General features: G+C 59.8%; 1 protein-coding gene across 1 annotated transcript in view; it reads left to right on the top strand.

The window, feature by feature from the left end:
• The window catches only part of FOXP4 (forkhead box P4), a 49,855-nt gene extending 28,419 nt beyond the window's left edge, over positions 1–21,436 (top strand). The window contains exons 3-17 of the mRNA XM_082847396.1: positions 1,641–1,736; positions 7,738–7,860; positions 8,358–8,444; positions 10,002–10,119; positions 10,247–10,457; positions 10,733–10,837; positions 11,598–11,685; positions 12,736–12,819; positions 12,958–13,129; positions 13,210–13,286; positions 14,076–14,177; positions 17,628–17,749; positions 19,154–19,220; positions 19,616–19,785; positions 20,228–21,436. Coding sequence (XP_082703522.1) covers positions 1,641–1,736; positions 7,738–7,860; positions 8,358–8,444; positions 10,002–10,119; positions 10,247–10,457; positions 10,733–10,837; positions 11,598–11,685; positions 12,736–12,819; positions 12,958–13,129; positions 13,210–13,286; positions 14,076–14,177; positions 17,628–17,749; positions 19,154–19,220; positions 19,616–19,785; positions 20,228–20,375 — 1,770 coding nt within the window. The 3' untranslated portion in view covers positions 20,376–21,436. The remainder of the gene's footprint in view (positions 1–1,640; positions 1,737–7,737; positions 7,861–8,357; positions 8,445–10,001; positions 10,120–10,246; positions 10,458–10,732; positions 10,838–11,597; positions 11,686–12,735; positions 12,820–12,957; positions 13,130–13,209; positions 13,287–14,075; positions 14,178–17,627; positions 17,750–19,153; positions 19,221–19,615; positions 19,786–20,227) is intronic.
• Positions 21,437–22,855: the final 1,419 nt, after the last annotated feature.

The raw sequence follows: 22,855 nt of genomic DNA on the forward strand, positions 1-22,855 counted from the left end.
TCTATGAAAGGGCTGCGAAGGGCGTGTGTATATATGCTTGGTGTACAGTGGGCGCCCCCTAAGTGTTTGCTGAGTGGCGGGGTGGGGGGCTATGAGTGCATCCGTGTCCCACCTTATAGGTCTGCCTTGGTGGTGCTCGCGGTGGGTAGGAGGGTGGAAGTCCACGTGAGGACAGACAAGTGTGTGTGGATTGATGTGCGAGGAAGCCGCAGGTGGCCTGTTGCTTTTAATAGGTGCGCTGGGGAGAGGCTGGAGGAGGTGAGAGATTCAGGATACGGGAGGGAAGGAAGCCGATGCTCCTCGAAGGCCGACCAAGTGCCAAGCGTTGGTCCTTTAACACCCCACCCCCACCCGCACGTATTTCAGAGTTAGGTAGTGGCCCAGTTTTGCAGAGCAGACTGGAACACAAAGATAGGGGATAACTTGCCCAAGGTCACACTACCGGTAGGCGGCACAACTGGGCTTCAAACCCAGGTCTGCCTGATGCCAGGCCCCCCTGTCAAAGGCCTGGACACAACTGCTCTGGCGCCCAAGGAGATCTTTGAGGAACCTGGGTATATTTTGTGCTCCTGAAATGTGGATTCAGGACAGGTCCCCACATCCCCTGCCTCTGAGCCCCTTACTGACCTGGAGTGGCCGGGGATGGAGGGCTTGCTTGGCTGACCTTACAGAGAACTTCCTGGCCTCTGTCTCCTACCTGACCTCTCCTACTCAACCTCTCACTGCTCGTCCGCCCACCTCCTAGGCCCACTGCCTGGCCGGAGAGGCTCCTCCTGCAGACTCCATGCATCTCCCATTCTCATGATCCCCCCAGCTGAGAGGCCAGTCTGAGCCACCGTGGCCTCCAAGCCCCGACCACTACAGTCAGTGTAACTCACTGATAGCTCACACACTCCCTTCAGGACTTGATCCAATTCCCCCAGTGCCACAAGGCCCTGCTCCCAGACCTCCTGCCCTGACTCATAAAGCCACGTAGCGCTCAGACCCTGAGACTCCACCCTCATCCCTCCAACCGTGTGCTCTGACTCCAAGTGAACGCTACTCCCATAGCCCCCAGACCGACCACCTAGTAAGGCAGATGGCCTTGGAGCCAGGCTTCTTGGCCTCAAATCCTGGCTCTGGCGCTTCCTAGCTGTGTGACCTTGCGCGTATTACTTAACTTCCGTTTCCTCATCTGCAAAATGGGACTGATAATCCCTACCTCACACCCTCCCAGGAGAGGATTAAATGACATCTTGCCTGTAAAGTGCCTGACACATGTAGATGCTCGACAAACTGGACCTACTATTAATAGGCTGAGTCCACCGCTGTACTTTCTCCTGGGTCCTTGTTTTGACCACTGACCCATTAGCTGACCCCATTGAGTCCCAACAAAACCTCACCAGGTCCCAGAGTGAGTCCCTACAGGTTCTGATCCCCAAAGCCTGGCAGCTTCTCTCAGTGACTCCTACCTCTATCCTTATCCCCTAGCCCAGGTGGACCCTGTGACCCTCTCACTCATCCCCAAGACCACCTACATGACCCTGACCTCCGCCCCTTTATTCTCTCCAAACGCTCCCTGAATCCAGGATCCTGCACTGACCCTTGCCCTCCCACGTCTGCTGGAGCAGCCGGAGCACTGATTCCTCCCTGTCTTGCAGGCTCTCCAAGTGGCCCGGCAGTTCCTGCTGCAGCAGGCCTCGGGCCTGAGCTCCCCAGGGAACAATGACAGCAAGCAGTCGGCCTCTGCCGTGCAGGTGAGGAGGATGCCCTGCTGTACTGGGCTGGGCTGGGGCCGGGTCGGAGGGTGGGCTTGGCACCGAGGGAGGGGAAGGACCGGCTGGAGAATTGCTCTGGCCCCATCCCCAGTGCCAGGGAGGGGGCGGCTCTCCAGAGGGGATTGCAGTCACTGCAGGGGCAGGAGAAGAAACACCACCTTCTCATCTGCACCTGACCGCCCAGCCCTTCCTCTACCAAGCCTCACGTCTGTCGCTCAGAGTTTGAGTCTGCTTGAGCCCTCTGTCTCTGTACCTGTCTGCCTGCCTCTTCCCTGGCTCTGCGCCCAGGGCCTCTCCCTGGCACTTCCGGGTCACTGGGCCCATCCCTCTCTGCTCCCCTCCAGGCTGTCTCACTTGCTGAGACCACCATGCCCTCCCCCCACCTCCTCGTCTCTCACCCACCAGCTCTCTCTGTCTCCCCACGTTTCCTGTCTCTTGGTGTCTCTGTGTCTCTTTTGTTTTCCTTTGCACAGTCTGCCCTTTTTGTCCCCCTCTCCCTTCCCCGCAGCGTGCCGCCCCATCTGGCTGGCTGGGGGAGGGGAGGGGAGATGGGGTTGGGGGCGGGGGGTAAGCCAGGCCTTCTGTTTACCTTTTGTGTCACAAAGAACTTGGGAGAATTGCCGTCTGAGTCGGGGTGGGTCACAGCTCCGCCGGCAGCCCGCTCCCCTCCCCCTAGCTCCCCTCCCTCCCTGGCTCCCCTCCCCCTCCCACCCCCCACAGCCGGGCTTCCTCGCTCTCCCCACCCCTCTTGGGGGGGGCGGGGGGAGAGGGGTGGTGGCTCCAAATTGGGGAGGGGACTAAGCGGGGCTTTGGAAGGAAGTTTATCTAAGGGAGGAAGGGTGAGCACGATCCGATCCGCAAAGCGCTGAAGCCTGAAGGGTGGGGTGCTGAGGGAGTGGGGGGATGAGGGGAGCAGGGCAGGGAGGGGTACAGGGTGGCCGGAGAAGGACCCGGGACTGGGTTTGTCCTGGGGCAGATTCCAGTGCTCTGTGGCTCCAGGGGCACATCTGGGTTTTCTGTGAAACAAGCTTACATTCCGGAAGTACTTTCCAGAAGTTGAAGGTGCTGGACAGGACAGTTGTGGGGCCTGAGCAGTGACCCTCTTTTAAAAGTCTCCAACCTAATGAGACAGCCCTCAGGGGGAGGAGTTGGGCAAAGAGGGGTAGTGGCCTGGGCAGGGAAGGGGAGGACAGTTCGGATAAGCCACTAACGGGAATGAAGTAGTAGGTTCTCATGCTCCCGTAGTGTCAGGACTGGGTCTCTTTGAATTCGGGAGCCCCCCATATACTCCCTGGGTCTGAAGTGGCCCTCGGGCTACTGTTCTGAATCTGTTCTGAATTTTCTACCCTGGGCCCAGCCTAGTACCCGCTTCTAAGAACAGGGAAGGGTAGGCTGGGGAACAGTAGGAATGTTCCCCAACCCAGAGAGGGTCTCCAGACCCAAGTAAGAGGGAGGGAGCTGGCTGGTGGTTGGAGGGACTGAGGTCAGACATGAAGAAGGACTTTGCAGCAGGGTAAGAAGGTTAGGATCTGAAATAATTAAGAAAGGAAAGGAGGCTGTGGAATCTTCCTTCGGAGATCACCCCCACCCCCAAAAAACGAGAGGGGTCGCTCAACAAACACTTACTCAGTACTTCCTAAACTGACAACGTTTGCAGAGTGCTTACCATGTATGATGGGCTGGGAGGAGCAGGGATGGTACCTGACACGGAGGAAGCTTATTTCGAGGCTGAGGGTTGGGATGGATACAATTTGGTGCCAGCATCAAGGACCCAAACTCCAAGAGGTTGGACCCAAACCAACCTCTGAAGTATGGGGATCGGGGTCCCTGGGTGTGTGGGGAGACTAGGCCAGAGCTTAGTTTAGGTTCAACTCCCTTGCAAATGACCAGAAGGTAGTCCTCAGTCCTGGCTGGAGCTGTAGCAAGAAAGATCGTGGTGAGACACCAAGAAGAACTTCTAGAAATGGCAAGGGGGCTGAGAAGATGAGACGAAGACTGGGCACAGCTAAGGGGCCTGCCCTAGCCAACCTTCTGCCCAAACTCCCAGCTACCTGTGCTGCCTTCTGTGACTGAGCTCTCCCTGCCTGGGGCCCAGGCGCAGGGACAAACCAGGCAGTCTCCAGCTGGAGCTGGAGACCTAATATGGTTTTAGGAACTCTTCTGAAGCTAGCTCTAAGAGAGGGGTGGTGAACATGGCTGGGAGGTGAGTGGGCAGGAAATCCTGCCTTGAGTTGGGGACCACTGGGAAAGAGGCTGCCATCGATCTGCATTACCCACTTGATTCAGGCCCCAGATCAACAAAATATGCTCTCCCCTCTCCTACCACCAGCCTTGAGTTCTTAGAAAAGCTATTTCTAGGCCCTGGACCCCATACGGGGTCAGAAGCCCCACTTCCTTGGAGATTATGAACCTGAGGGTGGGGATGAGAGGCAAGGAAGGTATCCAGGGTTGGGGCTCCAGGCTCCTGGAGAAGTTCAGACATGGCCCCAAGAACCCCCGTCTCCCCAAGCCCGGAGAACCATCGGGCCAGGGCTCTGTACTGGGGACTGCAGTTCACTACTGTGCTAAGCACGCGGCAGCATCACAGTGTATGCAGGAAGGTGTGAGTTCTGGAGCTGGTTGTTTGGGTTAAAATCCTGGCTCTGCCCCTTGTCAGCTGTGTGACTTTGGACGAGTTTCTTAACCTTTCTGGGCCTGAGTTGCCTCATCTGCAAAATGGGGCTAATAACAGCATCTATCCCCTAGGATGGTGAGGATAAAACGAGATGATTTTGTAAATGACCTAGTGTCTGCCCCACGGTGATGATTTACATGGTGGTCGGAGGGCTCCAGGCCTGAGCAGGGTCCCCGAGGGAGGGGCTGGAGGCAGCTGTCGGCATTTTGCCCGGGGCTCACACTGCCAGGGCTTTTGTAAGCATTTAGCTGCCCTGGCCGCCCTCCAGATGGTGACTCACGGGCCTTGCTGGGCTGACTAGCTGACGGTGCCCATCCTGACACATCCCAGCCTGGTGAGGGGTCAGTGGGGACACCAGGGGAGCTCCAGCTCACTCCTCAGAACCCCCAAGGGATGTGAGGGGAAGGGATGGGCTCAGCCAGCTCAGGAGATGGCAGGCAGCCGCCACCTCACTGACCTTTCTTGACCCTGCTGGGCCACCTTCAAGACAAGTACACACAAGGTAATCCATCCAGATTACCGCAGCCGCCTCTCCAGCCTGCAGCTCAGCCAACTGGCAGGAGCAGCAGGGGCCGGGGAGGCCTTCCAAGGTCATCTCTTCCATTCCCCTGCCTCCAAGTAGGAAAGCCCCAAGGAAGGAAATACCACATCCTTTCCTGCAGGCCACTCGCGGTGACTCACACCCCTGGTGCCTGGAAAGACCTCCTGGGTGTCTAGGCTCAGTCTCCTCGGCTGGGGGCCCTGTCCATCTCCTCTAGTTCAGTTCTCACAGCCGTGAGCATGGGAGGCCCAGAGCTTTTGCCCAAAGTGACCCTTGCCACGTAATGGCCCTGGGGCCGGAACGCCTAAGGTGCACTCGTGGAGGAGGGGAGGGAAAGAAGGTGAAAGGAAAATCCAGAATGTTTTAAAAAGTAATTGTCTTTACATTTGTGTAGAATTTCACGGCCATACAAATCACTTTCACTTACTTCTTCCCCCACTGTCCCTCTAGGCCTCGGTTTTCTCACCTCTAAAATGGTGACGATGATGGTACCCTCCTCCCAGGGCTGCTGTGAGGATTCGGGGAGATAATACACATAACTTAGCCAGGCACCTGGCACGCCTGGCATGTAGTCAGCCGCCAGCAACATCATCTTGAGTAGTCCTGTGGAGCGGGGAGGGCAGCTGTGCCAAAGCCCAGTTAGCAGATGCAGAAAGTGAGACCTGGCGATTTCAAAGGATAGTCAGTGTCAGGGACAAGAACCTGGGTCATCTGACTCAGAAATCCAGGGCTCTGAGCTCCACCATGTTGGGGGCCCCCGTGTCAAAGGACAGGCAGCTGCCTCGGGGGCACCCAGCAAAGGATACAGGCTGGCTCTGCAAGGGGGGGCTGGATGTGTGCCACGGCCTGCCCCTCCGAGAGTGGGAACCAGAAGAGCCCTGCAGCCTGGCTTTCCCGAGCCTCCCCAGGAGACAGTTGTAAAGAGAGAGGTTGGCCTTTGGGATCTCTAGCCTCATCGAACCCTTGAGCTCCCTGGATGGTTCCATTTCCACACACTCTCCTAACCCTTCTCAAGACCTGCTCTGAGCGGCGGGGGGACAGGCGGTGTGGGATGTGGGAACATAGGGAACTGCAGAGCACACAGACCTGCACATGAGTCCCAATGCTGCCGCTTAAGGCTCGTCGTTAGAGGTTCCCTCAGAGCCTTCATTCACACGGTGTGGCCGTGGCTAAAAAGCTAGGTGCCCCTTCCAGGGATGTTTGCACAGAGATGGCTGCAGTAAAGGAGGGGAGCCCAGGGCTGGGGCTCAGCCACTAGTGAAGGGGGGGGCAAGAAGAGGTGGGGGCAGTGAGACTTACCGATGTCCCTGGAGCCACTGCACTTCCCCCCGTTGCTCCTCTGCCCGGGGATGCCCTCACTGGTGGCTTGAGGCTGAGCCTTGCCCCTGCCAGGGATCCTGAATGGAACCAACTCCTCCTCTTCTGCCCCGCCTGTGGGGCTGGGGGAAGGTGAAAGGGCCCAGGAATCCACTGGGGACATAACCTGTGCTGTCCTGACCAGGACAAGTCTCTGCAAGACACTCCCCCTGGACTGGCCCACCGGCACCCCTCCCTCCCTGCCCCAGGGTTGATCTGCCAAGAAGGTAACTCAACTCGGGGGAGCACACACTTAGGGAGTACCTGCCATGTGCCAGCTCTGCTAGGGCTGGGGAGTGAGACGGGAGATTACAGACTTGTGCACACGGAGCTTGAAGCGCGATGGGGGTGGCCGATCGCCCTGTCGGGACACCTGTCCTGCTAAAACAGGGCATCAAGACAGTGCTGCAGCTTGGACCACCCAGGCTATGACTGCACAGGCTAGGGGTTTCAGGGGAGGTGGGAACTGGGAAAAGAATGATGATACTGCTTTTCCCTGAACCTTTTGCCTGTAGCTAGATTCTCTGGGCCTCCTACAGAGGCCTCACCCAGGGCAGGGGGTAGACAGCTGCCCTACTATGAGAATCCTGCAAGTTCCAGCTGGAAGGAGGCATCTCTGTTTTATGGTGGAGGAAACTGACACCTCAGAGACAGCCAGTGTGAATGGCTGGAGGTCACTTGGCAAGTTCATTGCAGAGCGAGGAGGAGCAGCCCGCCTCTCCCCGCGTCTCTGCATGGCGTTCTTTCCACCCCACTGGGACCTAGTTAGGTGATGACACGTACACACTCACACAGGGTGGCCCTCACGGTGCTCCCTGGGCGTCAGCTCCCAGTCAACTGTGTGTGCCGTCTAGACAGGTGTGCTGGAGCACGTGACACGCATGTGAGAGGGGCCAAAGTCCAGGTCCTCATGCCATGTGGGCTACAGTTTGAAACCTTCCCATCCATGGCTGCAGGCTGCCCTCCTGGCCAGGCCCACCTTGTGGGTCGTGTTCTCAGAACAGACTGAGCTGGAGTCAGCAGTGGCTAGGTGCTGCCCCTCCCCATCACTGGGGGAGAAACCCTGCAAAGCATGGGTTCTACTAACCAGTGTCGCTGGGGTCTAATCTTTGTGCACCAAAGACAGCACATCCTGCAATAATGTCCAACCGCTTGCAGGCTCTGTTCTAAGTACTAACTCATTAGCCCTCGTGATGACCTTAAGAGGCAGGCACTATTGCTACTTCCATTTCAGAGACGAGAAAACCAAGAACAAGGGAGGTGAGTCACTTGTCCAGAGATGCACAGCTAGCAGGTGGCAGAGCCAGAATGTGAGCCCAGGCAGCTCACTGCGGAGCTGCTCTGCCCTGCTGTGGGCAGGGGCTTGGGGTGGGGCAGAGGTGAGGGGCTGACGCGGCCGAATCTCACAGGTGCCCGTGTCGGTGGCCATGATGTCGCCGCAGATGCTCACCCCCCAGCAGATGCAGCAGATCCTGTCGCCCCCACAGCTGCAGGCCTTGCTCCAGCAGCAGCAGGCGCTCATGCTGCAGCAGGTGAGTCTGGCCCCGGGGCCGCCCAGGAGGTCAGGGAGAGGAGGGTGAGGTGTTCCAGGCACTGGCCTCCCCACTCCCACCCTGTTTACTACCAACATCACCAAAGGCCAAAGCAGTGGCAGAAACCAGAGAGACCGCTCCGGCCGGACTGACCTGCATTCCTCCAGGACAGCTGGGGAGGGGTCAGAGGCCAGGCCTCACCCACACACCCCCATACGGCCTCACAGCGCCCCACCTGTATCTCCAAACCCCAGGGGAGGACAGAGAACATGCTGGTACTTCATCGTCACCCACCAAGGGAGGGGGAGGCTCCCCTCTCCCCTCTCCGCTCCCTCTCCGTCCAGGCTCTGCTCTGGGAGAGCCTCTCTCGGAGCAGACATCTCCCTGCTGGACCATCTGTTTCACAGCAGCCCAGTCACGAGAGGGCTGGCCGTTGCTTTGGGGTCAGCAGTCCCCCGCCTGTGCTAACCCACTCCCACCCTGCTGTCGACCCCCAGCTGCAGGAATATTACAAGAAGCAGCAAGAGCAGCTCCACTTACAACTCCTCACGCAGCAGCAGGCTGGGAAGCAGCAACCCAAAGAGGTAAGGGGCTCGGGCAGGGCCGGATGTGCCCCTCAAAGGACCCCCGCCCCTCGCCTGCAGCGCCAGCCCTCTCCTAGCCAGGGGCTGGGAGTCCCAAAGTGGTCAGGACAGAATGGTCTTGTGGGGATAGTAGAAAAACCAGGAAAGGCTGGGGGACCGGATGGGGGGATGGAGGCCCACATTCCACCACCTCCCCTCAACCCCATTCAGTCCTCCTCTCCTCGCTCTGTGTTGTTGGATTAGGAGAGCAGAAGGGCTGAGCCCTGTGTTACCTGAGCACATACGCGTAGACGGGTATGTGAGTGTTGGATGGTCCGCACTCATGACCGGCTGCCTCGTGGTCATGCCCTCTTCCTGCCTGCTTGTCTGTTAGTGACCCAGCACCTCAGCCCTCTAGCCTGGTTCTGAAAATCTTTCAGTCCCTCCCCTCAGCCCTGCGCCAACTTCTGTTGCTTCTTGTAACATCCTGCCCTGCATCTCCAGAGAACTCCCCAGCCTGCACCCCCTGCCCCATCTGGGCCACAGTGCCTTCTGAGCTTCCATACCAGGCCCTGCAGTGCCCCCCACCCCGTGTCCCAGACACGCACTTCCCTCCTGCAGGCCAAACCACAGCCAAGTTCGAGTTGTCTCTTCCCAGGAGGCTGTCCTGCTGACACCCAGTCATTCCCTCCCGCCCTCAGCCTCCCCCTCAAAGGTCTCCTCTTTGCTTCCTTCTCTGCATTGTCTCTAGGCTGAATAGCCAGCCCACCGCCCCACCTCCAGGGCAGGTGGGCTGAGCCACCCCTGCCTCCAGAGCCCGGGACAGGCTCGGCTCCTGGGGCTCAGAAAAGGCTTGCTGACAGACTGACTGTCAGTGCTTGCGTGAAGTACTGAATCTGGGGGTGGGGGGGGCGGGGGGAGCAGGGCCAGAGCAGGAGAGAGGGAGCCACTAAGAGCAGAGTGAGCAACTGCGGGCAGGCGGCGGGCACCTGGGCAGCAGTGATGTGACTGTTCCCTAGCCTGGGTCCTGATGACCTGTCGATGCTGATCTTTGAAAGTCCCGTCAGACGCCTTGATTCTCTGCATCTAAGAAGCAAGAGAGGAGAGGAGCTGGAGGGGAGAAGGCCCCCTCCTCAGAGCAGAAGGGGGGCACCCCGGGCATGTGGGAAGGGTGCCCGCCAGGCGGGAGTGGCCCCTGGAGTCTGACAGGCTCATCCATCATTGTGATGAGAGCCCCCCGCGCCCCCCAGGCGAGCACAGCTGTGGTGCGGGAGCCGAAGCAGCGGAAGGAGGGAGGCGGGAGCGGGGAGGGCGTCGTGCTGCGTGTCTGGGTCTGGCCGTGTGTGTCTGCGCGCGTGCGTGCGTGCGTGTGTGTGTGTGCGTGCGTGTTTCCTGCGAGGAGGCATGCAGCCCTATGGAAGCTGGGCCGGGAGCAGGGAGGCTGCAGCTGCGGACACCACAACGACAGCTCCGGGGGCCGACAGGCCCTGGGAGGGGGCGGCCGCAGGGTGGGGGCCAGATGGCACGCCTGAGGCTGATGGTACCCCTCTCTGCCCGCCCCCTCGGGCCCCCCACCAGGCTCTGGGGAACAAGCAGCTGGCCTTCCAGCAGCAGCTCCTGCAAATGCAACAGCTGCAGCAACAGCACCTGCTCAACCTGCAGAGACAGGGGCTGGTCAGCCTGCAGCCCGGCCAAGGTGAGTGCCCGCCCCTCAGCCAGCCCCAGCCCCACGCCCTCGCTGTCCCCGCTCCCGGGAGTGAGGTGGGGGCCCCGTGCGTTCCTGGGGCCCGGCCAGCCTCCCCTCTCTCTCCCTCCCATCGCAGCCGTGTGCCCGACGGACCTGCCCCAGCTGTGGAAGGGCGAGGGTGCCCCCGGGCAGCCCGCCGAGGACAGCGTTAAGCAGGAGGGGCTGGACCTCACCGGCACGGCCACCACCGCTACCTCGTTCGCCGCCCCCCCCAAAGTCTCACCCCCCCTCTCCCACCACACCCTGCCCAACGGACAGCCCACTGTGCTCACACCTCGGAGAGACAGGTATGGGGCTCTGGCTGGGAGGAGGTGCTGCAGACCTGCCCGGGGACTGGCCTTGACCCTGAGGGCTGGCACCTGTGGTAGAGGCTGGGGTGGGGTTGTGGAGCTCAGGGATGGGCAGGTTTGCCTCTCCCGGGGCACGCACAACTGTGCCTGGCCTCTGGGGAACCTGTATTAGGGACAGAAACGTCATCAGTAGGAGAGCTGGGGCTGGGCGGGACCCAGGGCTGCCGGGGTCTTCAGGGTCCCTGACCACCATCTCCCTCCTGCCCTCCCAGCTCCTCCCACGAGGAGACGCCCGGCTCCCACCCCCTCTACGGACACGGAGAGTGCAAGTGGCCAGGCTGTGAGACCCTGTGTGAAGACCTGGCCCAGTTTATCAAGTAGGTGTCAGCCCCACTCTCCTTTGCCCCCCAGCCTGCCTCCCCTAACAGGGCCCCTCATCCCCCAGCCTGCCACCTAGCTTGTCACTTATTGCGCCTTCAGCCACCAGCTGTCCTGCCATCCTCACCCCGGGGGGGGGGGGTGGCTCGTTCCTTCTCTGCCCCCCATCAACTCCCCGGTCACTCCTACCCCGTCTGCGGTCTGTATTTCCTGGGCCAGCAGCCTCCCCACCCCAACCCCAGGCTGCTGAGCCCAGCAGGTTGGGGATGTGAGGAGAAGGAGAAGACTTCCCCCACCGCCCTCCCCGGCTTCCCCCAGCCCCAGCCCCGGAGAGCGACGGCCTAGTGACGGCCTTCGGGCCTGGCGGACAGGCGGCTGGCAGCAGGCAGCCAGCTGCCGTAGCCGTGCCAGGCTCTGTCACTGACTGATTAACTCCACTGTCTCCCAGACCCTCGCAGCATCAGGGTCAAACAAATTGTTTTCACGCTTCGTCAGAGGTTTACTTAATTAGTTCATTTGCAGTTAGATCTCTCTGTAGCTGGGGTTTTAGCAAAGACATCAAAGGAGGCTGACGAGAAGGCGGCTTCCTCCGATGCCCCGTTTTTGTTTTTGTTTTTTTCCCCATCCCTTTCCCTTCTTTGTATCTCTTGGTCTGTCTGCTTTCCAGGCTGTGGGCGGGATTAGAGGGTGGGTTGGGGTGGGTGGTGACAGCAGAACCAGGGCCAACTTTCTCTTCTCCACCCCTTCGTCCCCCGGAAGACACCTCAACACAGAGCACGCCCTGGACGACCGGAGCACAGCCCAGTGCCGCGTGCAGATGCAGGTGGTGCAGCAGCTGGAGATCCAGGTGTGGCCTCAGGCTGCGGGAGAGGGGCGTGGGGGTCTCCCACCCCTGCCTCACCCACAGCACTGACTTTCCAGGAGGGATTTAGGGGGTCTCATGGAAGGGTCATCGAATGCTTTCTAGGTCCTCGTTACCATGGTTGTAAGGTGAGGGCAGCCAGATTCTGAAGGGGAAACCAGGGTTGGGGGCCTCTCTGATGCGAGGTCCTGAAGAGACTCATACTAACACAAACAACAAAAATGGTATGCATAGCTAACGTACTGAGCCCTTACCTTGTGCTCTACTAAATACCTGTGTGACTCAAGGGATCCTCTGAACAACCTTATATGGTTGGTAGCTGCTATTATTATGCCCAATTTACAGATACAGAAAACAGAGGCCTAGAGAGGTGAAGTAACTTGCCTCTGATCACTCAGCCAGTGGGTGGCAGAGCTGGGATTGGAACCAGGGCAGTCTGGCCCCGGAGTCTACACTCTGCAGCACGGAATACTCAGGCTGCTCAGGACAGGCCATCAGGCAGCTGATCAACGTTCACCCCTGTCCCTCTGGCACCTCGTAGAGCTCCCTGCGTTAGAGGGTAGTTGTAAAAGATCTATTGAATTTATGAATGGGGTGAATGAATCATTCATCCATTCCTGCATCTCCATTCAGTGCGTGAGGGCACCCTCACACACGGGTGCCACTGAACTTGGGTGTTGTTCAGCCACAGCCTCTGCTCTTGATCGGGAGGCAAGGCGTGTGCTGTTGGGAAGAAGGCCCCCCAGAGTGCAGCGGCTGTGCGGGGGTCTAGGCTGGGGACACACAGTCTGGAGAAGCGGGGAGGGCTTCATGGAGCAGGCAGCCCCCAGTCCTGGCTTTGCGGGTGTGAGGGGCCAGAGGGGCAGGGAGAAGCCGAGGTCTTCCAGGAGCAAGGGACGGAGGGAGCTGGGGTACCAAGGGCGGGGGCGCATGGTGGTGATGGGCTTGGTATGTGGAGGAGGAGGGCCCGACTGCCCCCCCCGCCCCCTCCCCGCCACCAGGCACAACCCCTGCTCACCTCCCACCTCTCCACAGCTCGCCAAGGAGAGCGAGCGGCTGCAGGCCATGATGGCCCATCTGCACATGCGGCCCTCGGAGCCCAAGCCCTTCAGTCAGCCAGTGAGTGACTCTCCCTTCCCTGCGGCCCTCCAAGAACCCGCCCCACCACAGGACCCCTCATCCTGTCGGCACTGGTCTCAGCATCCTCCCCGTTGCTCACAGCTGAACCCAGTCCCCGGCTCCTCCTCATTCTCCAAGGTGACCGTGTCCGCAGCGGACTCGTTCCCAGATGGTCTCGTGCACCCCCCCACCTCGGCCGCTGCCCCTGTCACCCCCCTACGGCCCCCTGGCCTCGGCTCTGCCTCCCTGCACAGTGGGGGACCCGCCCGGCGGAGGACCAGCGACAAGTTCTGCTCCCCCATCTCCTCAGGTAAGGGCCGTGGGGAGGGGTGTCTCTCCCTAAGCTGGACCCCACTTCTGGCTACCTCAGCCTCTGCCTGTCTCCCCCAGAGCTGGCCCAGAATCATGAGTTCTACAAGAACGCCGACGTCCGGCCCCCCTTCACCTACGCCTCCCTCATCCGCCAGGTGAGCGTGGGAAGGTAGACGGAGTCGGGGGTGTGGGGGTGGGGGTGGGAGGCACACAGTCTGCACCCCTCCCTCAGGGTCCCGGGACCAGAGAACGTAACTTTCCATCTCACACTTGTCCTCTCCCACTCACACCTGCGTTTTCCTTCTCAGCCAGACGGCCCCTCACATGGGCTTCAGCTGAGCCCTCCTGCTGGTCACGCAGGCCTGTCTGTGGGAGCACACACACTGTTGATGCCACTTACACCCCGTGTCATCCATACCCTCATTTCCACGCACACACACTCCCATGATAGACTTATGGTCACTTGTAGTCTGTCTCCTTTTCTCTGTCTCTCTCAGATGCACACACACACACACACACACACACACACACACACACACATCCACATGCCATCTCATGTTTAGGGTGCCCTTTACAAAAACCAGGATAAATTCCAAACAGTCCCCACCCCCGGACCTCTTTCTCCCAAGAATACTGCTTTCCTTCCCAGTCTAGGGCAGGGGCCCTTGGAGCCATTTTCCCTGCAGCAGAAGTTCACGTGCTCCTCGCACAAGTGCACGGCCCTCGAGGCTCGTGTTCCCTTTGGCCTCTGGCTGGGCTGTAACCAGCCTGCCCCTCTCGGGACCATCAAGCACCCCCAGTCTTGTCCACATGCTTCCGCAGCGGGTCTTCTCTGCTCTCAGATGAGTTAGGGGCCAGGCTGAGGGGAGCTGGGGCAGAGCACACAGGCCTGTGGCCCTTGCAGGCCCAGACTGAGGGTCTCTGTACTTCTTCCTTGTCCACAGGCCATCCTGGAAACCCCCGACAGGCAGCTGACCCTGAATGAGATCTATAACTGGTTCACCAGGATGTTCGCCTATTTCCGGAGAAACACGGCCACCTGGAAGGTGAGGCATGCCCGTTCCTCCTTGCCAGGGCCCCAGGCGGCCTTGGACATCTCCAGATCCCTTTGAGACCAAGGCTGCCTAACAGTCCCCTCGAGGTGGCAGTTCTATAGACGTGGCCCCACCAGGCCCCAGGCTGGGCCCTGGGCCCTGGGCCCCTCCACCTCCACCTCCACCTCTCTGGAGCGCGCCCCCCATGGGCCCAAAAACCCCAACCCCCTGAAGCCCCCTGAAGTAGGGCCTGCGGGAGTCGGTAGTGCCTGAGCCTGGTAGGGAGACCTGGGTTACATTCACAGGAGACCCTCAGGGTTCAGAGTCCTCGGCTAAAGGCGCATGCTCTGAAGCCCAGGATGGGTGGACGGAGGGGGCTCGCAGGCCTGGACACGTGGGTGGACCGAGACCCTGGACTGTAATACACTGGGGCACAAACACAAACGCTCACTCTCCCCAGCTCTGCCATCAGTAGCAGGAAGATAATTGTCTTCATCCAATTAGTCATTTTAACACCTTCAGCCATAAGAGTTTTCCTGGGGGATCAGAAACAGACAAGGGAGGGAACCTAGGAAAATGGGACACAAGAGTTGTGGGCTGGGACGCTAAGCCATTTTGTTTTTCTAGAGCCAGCATGGGGGGTACGAGTCTGGCTGTCTGATGGGTGAGAATATTAGGTTCTGTGCAGCAGGGTGGGAGGGGGTGAGGGGAAGGAGAAGGGAATGTGGGTGCCCTGTGGGAAAGGATGGACACCCGGGAAGGAGTCCCCCACATCTCAGAACCTGAGTTGGATCCCTGGCTCTTGAGTCCCTCTGCTGGCCAGTGCAGAAGCTGCAGTTAAACAGCCTACCTCCCCGATCCCACCAGTTTTCAACAAGTGTCACTAGGGCCCCCTCCCTACCAGTGACCAGGACAAGGTGGGGTCTGTACAGAGCCCAGCCTTCTCTGCCTTCTCTGTGCTAAGTGCAGCAGGAGAGATTGCTCCGTGGCCTTCTGTATCCCCGTGCCCAATTCCCAAAGCTTGGCAAAGAGGCTGCAAGGCTGGGACAGCTGCTGTGATTGGCTGCGAGTGACGTCATTTCCTGCCAACCACAGTCCTGCCCTCTCTCTGAGCCATCAGGGCCTTCTTGGAGCCACCTGGTTCAGTTTCCAACCTGCAGGCCAGTTTGGATACCACGTTTCGTAAATGATAGAGTCCTGTACAAACTTTAGGGATCATTACAATTGTTATGTAATGTTTACTTTAATATTGTATATTAATCCTCTACCTTTAGGGGAGTCAATGTGGAGCCTCACTGCCCTAGACAACCTCCTCCTTGGGGGCAGAGTGCCTCTCATCCACCTACCCTCCTTTCTCGTTCTCTCTTAACTGCATCACCCTCTGCAATCTCTACTTCTCTCCTTTCTTGAGGTCGGGAGGAGCTAGTTTAGGTGACTTTCTTAAACCCCTCGATGACCATCATGAAGCCACCTCTCCTGTAGCCCAGCCCCCTTGGGCCTTCATACCACCTTCGACTGGTGGCCCAGCCTTGGTCATCTCAGCGGCATGTCTCCCTCCCAGGTCTTCCCCTCCATCTCCCCTCCCCTAGTCTAGGTCCCAGCAAGCAGCCAGCTCATTGAGTGACCTTCCCATTTAACTGTGCTCTGCTGCTGCTTCTGTCACTGGGGGCACTGCCTGCGCCCTCCCTGTGGCCCAGCAGAATCCACCTCAGCTTGCGGTCCACTCTGACCTTCAGGATTTTTTGCCGCCAAGCTTCCATTCATGTCACTTGGGAAATGCACCCTGTCTACTCCCAATTCTATTTTCTTTCCACCCCCACTTCCGACCCGTTTATCTGCCCCTTGAGGTCCCTCCTCTTCTCCTCAACTATTTCAGCTTCCTTTCCTTCCTCCTCCTTTACTCTCTTGGGCCCCCACCCTGGGATGCTGTCCACTTCAGACCAGGGCAGAAGGGTTGGGAGCTGGCGTGGGCCAGGCCAGCTGCCGTTCATCCGGGGACAGAGCTGCCATCTGCCAAGCTGATGGTACTCGCCAGCCCTCCCCCCGTGTCTGTCCCCTCCCAGGGCCCATGTTGTGGGCCTGTCCTTTTGTTTACGCAGCCCCTGCCAGACCCCTTAAATTGCCGTTAATGTTTCAGCGTAACGAATTAGTCTCTCATCACGAATCAGGCTTCGAAATGAGGGAAAAAAGCCCCAGTGAGGCCATCCTCGGAAATTGGGGTCATTCTCATTTGCAAAGCAGAGGATCGGAGCCCCGTAATGCGGGCAAATTTATTCCAAGGCAGGAGCCCCGGCGTGATTAGGCCCTTTGTAATTATCGCTCCAAGAGATTCCACTCCAGCCGCCCGCCTCCCTCGTGGATTAGCAAGCGAGTCGGAAAAATACACAGGATTTAATTAGAGGCAAATTAAAATTGGTAATGAAATCGGGCCAGTTGCAAGTGGCAAGAGTTGGAAGGGAGAAAGGGAGAGGGGATCGATCTCCAGGGGCATGGGCTGCCTGCCCAGCCTGCTTTCTTCCCCGTTTAGAGATGTAAAGAGGAGACAAGGATGGAGATGAGGTGCAGGAGGCTGAGGGGGGACAGGTAACAGGGACAGGGACGGCTGGGGCCGTGAAGTTGAGAGAGGAGAGCGTGGGGACAGGAGCGAGGCACATGGTGGACGGCGGTGGGGTGGATTAGGGCCCTAGCCCAGGTTCCCGGGGTGCGGGGGGAATTGGGCCAAGCACCCCTGCCCCCACCCAAGTGTCCTACAAACCGGATGACCTCAATTCCTGAAGTTATCCTGCTGGGAGGAGGCGGGACCGACAAGGTGACTTGTCCCTCCTCTTCCTGCTGTACAGTCACTAAACCCAGGCTCTCCGTTCTCTCAGCTTCCTTATGTTAACAAGTATGTATTAGGCCTCTACTGTATACCTCATGCTCTCAGTAAGCTGTCTGTTCTGAGCCACAGCCCAAAGTCAAGGCTCCCACGCTCCAAGGTCAAGGAAGGTTGCGGTGAGGCTTCCTGAGTTATTCCCAAAACTTTCAAAGGCTTAATGGGAACTCTGTGTGCACCTGAGGTAAGGTGTCCCAGGCTCACTGAGGCGCCAGGACCTGAGTGTGGTCTCGTGCCGCTCAGAAGCCCTAACAGCTACATGCATCTGACTAACGATGTTGAGAAAACAGATTATCGCTAATGAGGTATCATTCACTTGGTAGACAAGAGTTTTCCAAAACGTGGCAGGGAGAAGGGAGCAGACAGTACAACGGGCTGGCGGTGGTGAGGATGCCGGAGCCCCTGGCTCTAAGGGCCCAGAGGGGTCTTCCCTCGGCTCCGGCAGCATCTTCTCCTGCCCGGCCCTCCCCTGGCTTGTTGCTGGGGAAGGTGGGACCAGGTGGGACTTGAGGACCCTCCTGTCTGTGCTCCCCCGAGTGGAGGAGGGGCCACCCCTGAGCGTCTGCTTCTTGTCACTGCGCCCCCAGAATGCAGTGCGACACAACCTCAGCCTGCACAAGTGCTTCGTGCGCGTGGAGAACGTCAAGGGCGCTGTGTGGACTGTGGACGAGCGGGAGTACCAGAAGCGGAGACCACCAAAGATGACGGGGTACGTGGGCCCACCCCCCCAGACCTCTCCAGGGTACCTCTCTGCCCCGGATCCTTCCCACTGTGGGGTCGGGGGTGGGGGGAGGAAAGGGGTGAAGGAGCCCAGGAGAGCCTGGGATCTCAGATGATTAGGAAGAGGGCCTTTCTGTTTTTTGCTTCTGACTGAGGGAAGGAGCTGAGGGGAACCTGGCACCAGAGAGAGACAGAAGCCCAAAGTAGCCCCGGCCGGAGCCGAGGCATGGGCAGGTGGCCACCAGTGTGGCCGTTGGGGAGGGGGCTGCCATCCCCAGGGCTACTCTCCCCCATCTTATTGCAGGATGAGCCAGTCTGTGAGATCTCCAGGCCCCCCCGCTTCATTTTACAGGGAGAGGAGGCCCAGAGAGGACAAGGGGCTGGAGGGTGGTCACACAGCAGATTCCTGGCAGAGCTGGGTCTCTGACCTCTACCACATAGCACTTCCAGTGGAAACTGAGGAACCTGGGGGAGGTTTCCTCTTTCAGCCTCCCTTCCAGCGCCACCACCTCCCCGCACCAAGCACCCCACATGGGCTTGCCTGCGCACCTTGGGCCTCTGAAGCAAGTTAGATGGCTCTCTGTGGGCGCCTGTGCCCTTCAAAGATCCCTTCACCCCAGACAAGAGCCTCTCTACCCTCAGGCAGCTGTGGGTGCTGCGGCAGGGCTGGGACCCGAAAAGGAAAGCCATTCCCTTCTGAGTGTCCCCACGTGCCAGTCACAATGGTTGGAATCTTCCTGTCCCCTTATCAGCTTGGAATCAGAAGATCTGGGTTCGAATTACACCTCTGCTTCTCACCAGCTGTGTGACTTTGGGCCAGTTCCTTAACCTCTCTGAGACACCCTCTAAACTGGGGATAGTCACTGTGGAAGGATGGCCTTAAGCCATTGCTTTTCCTGACCCAACTCCTAATCACTTTTTTGTGCAGAAAAGCCTTTGGTGTGGAGCATGTGGGGACAGGCTGAGCACACAGCTTATTGGATGTCCCCAAATTCAGGATGGCAAGAAAGTGGATTTTATAGTAGGGGACTATGGGGGTTATCACTCGGACCTTGCCAGACATCGGGAAATCTAGACTGGAGAGAAAATACTGGGCCACCTGACGTGGAGACAGACACTGGGAGGGGTCTGGGTCCTACTTCTCAGCCCTGAGACCCTGGGCACATTCCAGGGCCCCTAGGAGCCCCGGCAGCTCACCTGTGAAGGGGGCTTTCAGTCCCAGATGTGCCAGGTCAGTGGGAGGATTGAATAAGATGGGGCACAGCCGACTCTGGCCTCCCAGGATTCATGAATGGGACAGTCCCTGGCACAGAGCACGCCCTCAGTTAGGGTCCAGACCTGAGTGAGGAACAAGCGAATGAATGAAGCAGACGCTGCCTTCTTTCTCCTCCAGGAGCCCCACGCTGGTGAAGAACATGATTTCGGGCCTCAGTTATGGAGCACTTAACGCCAGCTACCAGGTAGTGGACTGGCCCCCGCCCAGTGCCCTCCCACCCCCTCACGTTCCCTCCAGCACACTGGTCTTCAGAAGAGACATTCCCCCACCCTCCCTGGCAGAGACGGGGCACAGAGCGGGTAGGTTGGCATAGCCAGTGGTGATCCCTTCCCTGGCTTACAGATCTGGGGTGGCAGCGGGGGCAGGGGGTGGGGGTCCTCTGTCTCCCAGGAAGGGAAGAAGTCAGGCCCAGGTTCTCAGGAAAGCTGGGAGGCAGCTCAGCTTCGGAGCTCTGGCCTTGGGAGGGGGTGCCAGAGGTCTGCCAGCCCGTGGACACACGGGAGGCTCTCTAGGGCTGGGGAAGGGACAGTACTTGACTGGGTGGAGCCCGCTGACAGGCCCCAACTCTGTGCCCTCCAGGCTGCCCTGGCCGAGAGCAGCTTCCCCCTCCTCAACAGCCCTGGCATGCTGAACCCTGGCTCCGCCAGCAGCCTCCTGCCCCTCAGCCATGACGACATGGGCGCCCCCATGGAGCCGCTGCCCAGCAACGGCAGCAGCAGCCCCCCTCGCCTCTCCCCACCCCAGTACAGGTGAGCCCATGGCACGGACCCCAGCCCACAGCCGTGCCCCCGCAAGCATCAGGAAGGCAGAATCTGCTCCCCCTGCAGCTGGGATCCCCATCTTGTCGCCTTCAGCACAGCTCTCTTCCCAGGGCAGGTGGCCCCTCCCTTCCTTCTCATTGCTCCCCTCCCCGCCCCCCCCTACACTCTTTATTTCCCTCCCTTCTCCATCCTCCGTCATCTCCCTTCCTCTCTCCTTCCCAACCAAAGGCAATCTCTGTTCATCCCAAGACCTCCTTTCCTTTGAAGGGAGACCAGACCTGAAACGTCAGGCCCCAGCGGCTCAGAGATGAGGGGGTCCTGGGGAGGCAAACTCTGGACACATCCCTGCGCCCCCAGATCCTGGATGCATTTTGGGCTGGGCCGGCAGGAGAGGACCTCCAGGGTGTCCACATTATCCCTTCTGTCACAGCCACCAGGTGCAGGTGAAAGAGGAGCCAGCTGAGGCGGAGGAAGACAGGCGGCCGGGACCCCCCCTGGGGCCCCCTAACCCCAGCACCTCGGGGCCTCCAGAAGACAGGGACCTGGAGGAGGAGCTGCCGGGAGAGGAACTGTCCTAAGGGCCTCTAGGGGCAGGCAGGGCAGGGGTGAGACCCCTCCCTCCCCCGGAAGCCAGGCCCCACCTACCCCGACTCCTCGCCCCGCCCAACCTCAAGGCACTTCCAGGACTCAGATGGGGGGCTGGGCCAGCAACTCCCAAGGTGACCTGACCTACGACGACGCTCGCTCGGAGTGGGGGGGGGCAGGGACCGGCCGCCCCCGAGGGGACACAGAACCCCTGGTCTGGGACTGGCAGAGGACACGGAGGGCCCAGACCCCTCCTCAGACTCCCCCGCCCACATCCGAATCCCGCCTCCGCCGCCCCCCAACCACCAGCAGCAGCAGCAGGGCCCTCCTCCCCCACCAGCTCGCCCCCGCAGGGCCCCTCAGTGCCATGGAGACCCGCAGGCGGGGCTGAGCCACCCTCTCACACCCAGGGCCCCCCCATCTTGCTCTGGCAGTACCCTCTGGCCAGAGGCCCCCGTTTCCCTAATTTGTGCTCCCTTCCACCTTCTTGTCCTTACTGTGAAGAAGTAGCTCACCCCCCCGCTCCCACCCCTGCCCTGGCCTGGGTTGGGGGCAGCTAAAGTCTCAGAGTAGCCCCAGAAAAAACCTGCCCCTCAGCTGGGCCCGATCAAGAGGCACAGCTGGTGAGGGGGGACAAGTGGAGTGCCCTGGGGGCTCCGTGGGAGCAGGGCTGCCTGGTTCCAGGTCCCCCCCCAGGCCGAACTGGGCCTCCACTCCCGTTTGCTGGGTGCTGTCCCCCAGGCCAGGGAGCATAGGAAAGTGGCCCAGTGCCCCCCTCCTCCACAGAGGCCTATGCCCGGTGCACTCGTAGAGGTGGACCCGCTGAAGGCGGCCGAGCTGCCCTTGAGGCTGGAGGTGGGGCCCCAGGTGGCGCCAGGACTGCGGGAAGCACCTGCCTGTGTCCCGGGAAAGGCCAGGCTGAAAGCAGGCTTGAGGGGTGGGTGGGATGAACACGGCGGCTGCTGTGACCCGAAAGGACTCCCACCCCCGCCTTCAGGTGCCCCGTCGCAGTCTCCCCTCACCCGCCCTCAGCACCCCTTCCCTGCACCCCCACCCCCCAGTTACACAGATGACCAAAGACCTTTCTTATGCCGGAAGCAAAAACCAAAACTTTCTGTTGGCTTTTTCCTTTGTCGCCTCCCGTACCCCCTGCTCATCCCGCTTCCCATCCCGGCCCCAGGCTGGAAGCCCTCCCCGACTTAAGTTATTGTTTTAAACCAAAGTTTACAGTGTCTGTTGGTGGCCAAGACCCTCTCTCTCCACCCTCCCTCCACCCCACCCTGAGGACCCTGGGGCTCAGTAGAGGTTGGCGGCCCTGCTCACCTCCCCTCTGCTCTTGCCCAGCCCGGGGGAAGGAAAGCAGGCAGAGGGGAGGAGGTGGGCAGCCCTCGGCACCCCGCGGGGTTCTCGGCCCCTTGGGCGGTGGGCACGGGAGCCCTCTTCCCAACCCTGGGCTGCTTACTGGGGGCTCTCCAGACCCCTCTCTCCAGGACCAAGTCCCCCATCACACTGGGAGTGTGGATTCCAGCGAAGGAGCTGGAAAAAAAGTGAGACTCTCCACAGACCCCCTATGGGGGACCCCAACTTAAGGCCAAGGACTGGGTGTATTTGATGCTTATGACACCCCAGGCCAGGCCCCTTTGCTGAGAAGACTCCTTGGACTATTTCCCAAGAACCCCCCCACATACACCCTTTCACAAGCCACCCCTCCCAAGAGGCAGGGGGCCCTCCGCCCCCTCCCCTATGTACTCCCCACCTGTGTTCTGTTTGACCAGCACAGAAATATTAAACGTCCTCTATTCACAGGGCACTGCGTGTGTCAGCAAGGGGAGGGAGGGCAGGGGCGTGAAAGCACAAGGATGGCTCTGGACAGCTGGGGGCTCCAGAAAGGGCACTTCCTGCAAGTACGGGAGTGGGCTTGAGCCCCGGGCACCGACACCTCCAGGTTCATCCCAGCCAGGGCTCTGGCTCCTCTCTGCTCCGCCTGGCCCCCTTTTCCATCCGTCATCTTCGCATTCTCGGAAATTTCAAACCAGGTCTCTCCATCTTTCTCCTGTTTTCTCTCAAAGTCACAGCTCCTTGCCCCGGTTCCTTCGTGGGTTTGAAATCCAGGTTCCTGGCCTGGATGTTTTCATCAGGGAGTAGGTTTCCTCTGGGGATGGAGAGAGTTCCTGCTGCAGGACCGCATGCCCAGGTGTCCTCCGGGCCCATCACCGGTGTCTCCCTGGGGGCTACCTGGATAGGTGTGTGTGTGTGTGTGTGGCATTGAAATGCTCGCCCACCCCTGTGTACAGCGTCATAGCACTGGTGGGCTCAGGTCGAAAAAGGTTATTCTAGCCCATGCAGTCTGGACCCCGACAGCTGGGGGAGGAAAAGGGGCAGGCTGTTAAAGGGGTGGGGTGGGGGGCATCACCACACCAGCCCACATTAAGTCCTGGCTCCCCATCTGCTGCCCCACCCCAACAAGGGAGCC

Source organism: Leucopleurus acutus, assembly GCF_964270905.1.
Source record: "Leucopleurus acutus genome assembly, chromosome: 10".
Taxonomy (NCBI): Eukaryota; Metazoa; Chordata; class Mammalia; order Artiodactyla; family Delphinidae; genus Leucopleurus; species Leucopleurus acutus.